Raw genomic sequence first — 6,454 nt, forward strand, 5'->3', positions numbered from 1 at the left:
GTCGTCCGTCGGGGTGTTGGTCATGTTGAACTCAATAAATTTTAGTGCATATGCCTCGCAATCAGCACTATAATAGGAGGAAGACATTAGCATTAGAATCAACTTATAGAAAATTTGTATTATGCAAGTTATATACAAAATTAACCTTGAGTCATTTGTCAAGACAGGAAGGCGCTTGAATACACATAGTGGCTACAACTCCATCTTCAACTGCCTCTCTCGACAAATACTTGGGTTGCAGTCAAGGAGCTGTAGCAAGCCCTCCTCTAGTAGCGCAACAACGATTATCCAATGCATATCCCTGATGTTCATGATGCAGTATACTCTTTTAACGTTTGCGCAACTGTTGCCCTGTTTAGGCCTTTCCCCTCGTACATACTGCATCATCCTATCATCAAACTAAAAATCGTCAGTGACACCGTCGAAGTCATTTGTGGTTAACTTTTTCCGCTTGCCTCCCCTTGTTGTACCTCTACATATGGCCTCTTTCATTAAAGTGTCATATGTAGCTTCTAATGTTTGGCCAAAAGCCACATCAGTGATGGCATAGTGCACATACAAAATATCACCATTACTGCTCTATCGTAGCCTCATAAGTGCTAATACCTCATCGATGTGCTACATCAAGTAAAAACAACATGATAAGTATAAAATACCTCATGGAATACATAAGCAAAAATAAGGGAAAATAACTCATCGAGTCGTCGAGGCACCTGCCCATCGTCAATATCTTTTCAAACCACTCTCAGGAATAATCCCCAGTCTTGCACTTCATATGCCCATCACTTCTAGAATCATTGTAATAGACATAGAAGAATTTTTTATTTTCCTCATCTATTGGCCTATACAAATCAACCTTTAACTACTTTGTTTTCACTTGCCCAGTTCCTCCACCTTCCTTCTCCATTTTCACTTCCCCACTTCCTTCGTGCCCCGCCTCACCCTCTTTTCACTTCCACACTTCCTCTGTCTTCCTTCTTACCCTCCTCTATTTTTGCTTCTCCACTTTCACGAACTCCCTCATTTTTTTCTTTTTTTTCCCTCTTCTTTCCATATGTTACTACCGTGCAAGGAGAAATTACATGCTTACTCTTTCGGCTCTCTCTTTTATGCTCAGGTTGGACTTCAAGCACTTTCAATACCCCACTAACTTCCTCCTCCACCCTACTAACCTTCTTCGCCACCCTATCAACTTTCTCCTCCACCCTTTTCATCCGCTCTTCCATCTTCTCAAACCTCTCATAAATGGCTGTTGTAAAACTCTCAAACAGACCATTTATGAGGTCTACCTCATTCTCCCGAGCCCAATGCCTCGACAAAGTGGTACTTGTTGTACTGGTTTGCCAATTAGGTAGAGACATACGAACTTCCTCATCCCCCTCCCTCTCGCTGATTAAAGCTTCATCATCCTCGGTGTCAATAACATTCTCAAGCAGTGGCCCTGCAACTGCACTCACATGCATGACCCCTTCTAGGTCTCGCATTAGGTGGTCTATCCCTTCATCTGCTGCATCGTCTAGTGCTTTGAACGATGTAACATACTCCCGTTTCACCCCTAGTAGCGATGAGGAAGGGACAAACAACTCCTTGCAATAAGAAAAAAATCAATCAAATTTAAGCCACATTTAAAAGCAAGTGCATGTTCAAAAGATTAATCTTTTAATCTTAGTCGAACCGCTTTTATTTCTATGTCTATTTTGTCCTAATCCCAATGGGTACACTTCTCGATGTGCCACTGCAACATCATAGGAAATTGCAGTCACTCATTTGAAGTCTTCATCCTCCCCCCCACCTCAGCTAGGACAGGGACGACCTCATATATCTAAGCCTAGATTGTAAAAAAATAGTCCATATCATAATTAAAACACATATAATAAAAAAAAATAACAAAAAGGTATTAATATTTACCTACATTGCCCATGGGAAGCCAAACAAATTGTACGTGCTCAGTCTATTCTTCTCGATAAATTGGCGATGCTTTAACGCCATGTCTTTTTCTTGTAGGGAGTCCATGGTTAGCTGATTTTTAGCCAAGTTATCGGCTGCTCTTCCGCATCTGGAAATACCCCACATCTTAAGCCTGTCATCAGGGCATATTCCATCATCCAAAACGTAGTGGCTTCCCATCCAGTACGAACCACATTTCATTTTTTTTTTTTTTTTTTTTTTTGCTTTTAAGTGAGTGCAGCAACATATAATGCACTCCCTGCCCCATAACGCCCTTTTCCAATTTTCTCTGATGTTCACAAAATGACCGAAACAACTCTCTTTGAATCGGTCCATACCCTTCTTCTGTTCCTGTAAAATCTCCATTATTCTCGTAAAAATTTGCCAACTCAACATAACTATCACTCTTACGGGGAAGTATAGTACCTTATCGCTTACAACCTCCAACCCATAGTCTTTATAATTTACGCTTCATAAAATCTGCACAATCGATATAAACTAAATATCAGCAAAATAAAAAATAAAAAACCAAAACAACCAATAGGCTACCAATAGGCTACCAATTTGGGGGATATGGGCTTCGAGGGCATCAGGGAGTGGGTGTTTTTGGCCTCGAGAGGATCGGGGAAGCCAATGCAAGCCCTACGACGCTGTTGTGGCAGGTTCCATGAGGTTGGAGGGCTAGGGATGGCAGAAGGTGGCGGAACTGTAGGGTAGCCCTCCAACCCCCTATTCCGCCACCTCCTGCGATCCCCAGCCCTCCTACTTCCCACAAACAACCTCCCTATGGCCTCCCTTACCTTCCCCCACCCTCTAGAACCCAAACAAAGCCATTCCCCTAATGCTTGCCAACTACTCAATAAAACGCCACAACCACCATAACAATAAAACCAACTACATATCCCCCAAATTTGCACAAATCAATCAAATTCAAAACAAGAAGTAAAAAACGTACCCTTTCTTCACCGGCATCCTCTTCCTCGCCTGAATTCTCGCTGGCGTCCTCCTTTTCAGAACCATTTTCTGATTCTTCTCTCTGTTCTTTTGCCGCCATTGTCTCCTCTGCCTTTAGACCAACTTGACTCATTGGATGATCCACCGGAGTGCCTTCTTTGATAGCCTTTGAACTGTCGCCACCATCGGAGTCTAGGAGTTGGAGTGGGGTTAGGTTTTCCTCCTCTTTGTGAATATCAGCCATGATTTTGTGTAAGAAAGCTTTAGGATTGAATATTTGTCAGAAATATGACACTTTTATTGTCAAAAATCGTAGAGAAATCAAAGGTGTTTGTCAGTCCTTTTTTTGGATATTTGGCTCGATTAAGCGATTTTGAATGGTGGAGTCGTTTTTAATTTTCAAACTTTAAGCAAACTTTCGTTAATTATAATATTACTCACATATGTTTAAAATTTTTTAATTTAACCCATTTTACATGTTTAATAAATCCTAAGTATGCCACGTCAGTTTTTCTAAATTAAAAAAAAAAAATTGTAAAATATTTTCACGGTCATTTTTTTAAGTGCAAACTTGGGAGGTCGGGCAGTTAAATTTCCTCAATTTTTCCATAGTCAAATGAGTTATATATCCGCATGTAAAAATGAAGGAGGGTAGCTTCTAATATATATAACAATTCACAAATCCCCTCTCAAATTCAGTCGAAAATGTTTCACTTGTTTCTTCAAAATCAGCTTTAAAACTTAGATTTTCATCTTCATTTTCAGTTTCCCAAAATCAACTCACAAAATCACCTAAACACGCCTCTACTTTTAAACACCATCCTCAACTTCATAATTTCCTCCATGTAAATTGTAGATCTGGTAACTTCTCTCTTGATCAAGCTCTTTATTTCTTCGATTACATGATTCATATGCACCCAACTCCGCCTATCTCATCATTCCATGTTTTCTTTACTACACTCGCTAAGAAACAACATTACGATCAACTCCTTTTACTGTACACGAGGTTCGTTTCACCTGGGCTATTGTCTGATTTTGTTTTTTTGAACATTATCATTAATATCTTATGCAAAAGAGGTACGCTTTATGATGGTTTGTTGTTTTTGGGAGTATTTTTAGGAGGGGTTTTTACCCAAATGCTGTGACTTTTAATTGTCTCATTAATGATCTTTGTATGGAGGTTAAGATTAAGAAGGCGATTGAATTGCTTAGGAAAATGGGTTCTTTTGGTTGTACGCCTGACGTAATTACTTTTGGGACTTTGATTACTGGGTATTGTCGAACAGGCAATGTCACTAATGCCCTTCAGTTATTTGAAGAAATCCTTGATGGGAATGGGAAATATGGTTCCATTTGTAAGCTTGATATTGTTTGTTATGGTAGTGTTATTGATGGTCTTTGCGAATATGGGTTAATAGACAAGGCAAAAAAACTGTTTTTAGAAATGAAGAGTAGGGGCATTAACCCAAACGTGGTAACTTACAACTCACTAATTTATGGTTTGTGTAATACATCTAATGGGGAGGAGGCTAAAACTTTGTTTATGGAGATGTTGGATGAAGGTGTACAACTTGATGTAGTGACATTTAATGTGGTAATGGATGAAATTTGAAAGAATGGAAAGATGAAAGAAGCCAATAGATTGCTCCAACTGATGATTAATAGAGGTGTTCATCCCAACACAATTACTTATTCCGCAATTTTGAGCGGTTATTGCTTGGAAGGTAGAATTGACGATGCAAGAAAGCTATTTGATTCTATGGCAAGTAAGGGGTGTAAGCCTAATGTTTTTAGCTACAATATTTTGATGGAAGGTTTTTGTTTGGCAAATAAAATTGATGATGCTAATGAGTTGTTTGCTTCGATGTTTAAGAAGGAATGCATGCCTAATGAAGTTAACTACAATACTCTAATCAATTGGTATTGCAAGAATAAAAAAGTTAATGAAGCTATGAGTCTTTATAGGGACATGATTTCAAAGGAAGTTACGTTAACGGTTGTTACTTATAGCACCTTGCTAATTGGCCTTTTTATGATTGGTAAAGTTGGACATGCAAGGAAACTATTTGGTGAGTTGCAACGCAATAATGTTCCACCTAATTTATTTGCGTATAATATTCTCATTGATGGGTTCTGCAAAAATGGTTGTGTTTTGGAAGCTGTTGAACTGTTTCATATTTAAAAAATGGAAACATTCAACCTCACATCAGAACCTTCAAATGTCTCATTGATGGGTTGTGCAAAACAGGGAGACTCAAAATTGCTTGGGAACTATTTCACAGATTGCAAAATAAAGGCTTTGTTCCAGATGTTGTGACATATAACATTATGATGCATGGACTTTGTAAAGAAGGGAATTTAGAAATGGCAAGTAATTTGTTATCAGATATGGAGCAAAACGGTTGTGCTCCAAATATAGTCAGTTTTTATACGCTTATGTGTGGTTTCATGCGAAATAATGAGACTTCAAAAGTGGTTGAACTTCTTCACAAAATGAATGAGAGAAATCTGAAGCCAAATGTAGCCATTGCTTCAATAATTGTAGATCAACTGGTAAAGTATGAAACTTATCGTGAGTTCTTAAAGTTGCTTCCGTCATTCTCTGCCCATCATTTTGGATCAGCAGTGCATTAAATTATTTTGGATTTTATATAAGCCAATTCTTACAATTTGTACTTTCCATCATTTACTCATCTTCTATGATAGTGTTTACAATTTTCGCCTTTCTATTCCAAACGTTTTCAGTAAATTCTAACTTTAGAAATAAGTGGAAAGATGGCCTATGTTCAGAGCTAATGTGAAAATGGAAAGAACAACAGAAAATTGTTGGTGATGGCCAGCGTTGAATATTTCAATTGTCTCCAGGAGTTATACTAATAGCACTATTTTTATTTTGTCTTGTACACAAGGTCGCCCTAAAAAATACCAAAGGGAATTCGACTTGAAGGCACCAATGTTGACTAGGGAAAGAGATACTTGAGGTAAATGAGGAATTTGATCTGATATGAAACCTCTTTTGAATGAGAATTTTGATCTGATGTAAAACTTCATAAACTAAAGGTTATGGTAGAAACATCATTTTCCCTAATGGTTAGCAGGAAAGTTGTTTGACCCCAATAACAGTAGAAGATCTGGATGATGCTGCTAAGAAAGCATTTAAACCAACTGTCAAACGAGTAAATCGATGATACAAGCCTGCTGTTCCTATTCTTCATACTTTTTTAGAATTTTTACGAATTTTGATGAAACGAATCAATTGAATATTTGTTGATGATAAAGCAGGAAGGGTAAAACTTTCTTCTATTGCCTTTTAAAATTATCTGTTTTGTGGTTAATTGAATTGTTGTGTTTCTAATGGGAACCCACCCCAACAACTCAAACAATTAGGCTAGACTATGAGTCTTTCATGAGCTTGGGTAGAACTCTCCTTGGAAAACTGGTTTGCCAAGAGAGGGTGTCCAAGCCCTTTATAACCCACATGCCCACCATTTTCTCTTCCAATGCGAGATCCTAACATTCCACCACGTTTTCGCAACCGACGTCCACGTCAGTC

The 6,454-nt window shown here is 38.3% G+C and overlaps 2 protein-coding genes across 2 annotated transcripts; both read left to right on the forward strand.

The window, feature by feature from the left end:
* The first annotated feature begins 3,803 nt into the window (after positions 1-3,803).
* On the forward strand, positions 3,804-4,513 carry LOC116134232 (pentatricopeptide repeat-containing protein At1g12775, mitochondrial-like). The gene is made up of 2 exons (XM_031419902.1): positions 3,804-3,907; positions 4,021-4,513. Exons 1-2 carry the CDS (start codon positions 3,804-3,806, stop codon positions 4,511-4,513), a joined length of 597 nt encoding a protein of 198 aa, XP_031275762.1.
* On the forward strand, positions 3,957-5,535 carry LOC116134233 (pentatricopeptide repeat-containing protein At1g62930, chloroplastic-like). Its single transcript, XM_031419903.1, has 2 exons — positions 3,957-5,070; positions 5,112-5,535. The coding sequence occupies exons 1-2, from the start codon at positions 4,526-4,528 to the stop codon at positions 5,533-5,535; spliced, it is 969 nt and encodes a 322-aa protein (XP_031275763.1). The 5' UTR covers positions 3,957-4,525.
* The last annotated feature ends 919 nt before the right edge of the window (positions 5,536-6,454 follow it).

This window comes from Pistacia vera, unplaced genomic scaffold (assembly GCF_008641045.1).
Source record: "Pistacia vera cultivar Batoury unplaced genomic scaffold, PisVer_v2 Contig284, whole genome shotgun sequence".
NCBI classification, from domain to species: Eukaryota; Viridiplantae; Streptophyta; class Magnoliopsida; order Sapindales; family Anacardiaceae; genus Pistacia; species Pistacia vera.

Excerpts from the sequence above, each read along its gene's own strand:
- LOC116134233 (XM_031419903.1), top strand. The coding sequence starts at position 4,526 with ATGAAAGAAGCCAATAGATTGCTCCAACTGATGATTAATAGAGGTGTT. Across the intron at positions 5,071-5,111 it reads GTTTTGGAAGCTGTTGAACT|AACCTTCAAATGTCTCATTG; the intron begins GTTTCATATTTA and ends ACCTCACATCAG.
- LOC116134232 (XM_031419902.1), top strand. The coding sequence starts at position 3,804 with ATGATTCATATGCACCCAACTCCGCCTATCTCATCATTCCATGTTTTC. Across the intron at positions 3,908-4,020 it reads CTCCTTTTACTGTACACGAG|GAGGGGTTTTTACCCAAATG; the intron begins GTTCGTTTCACC and ends GAGTATTTTTAG.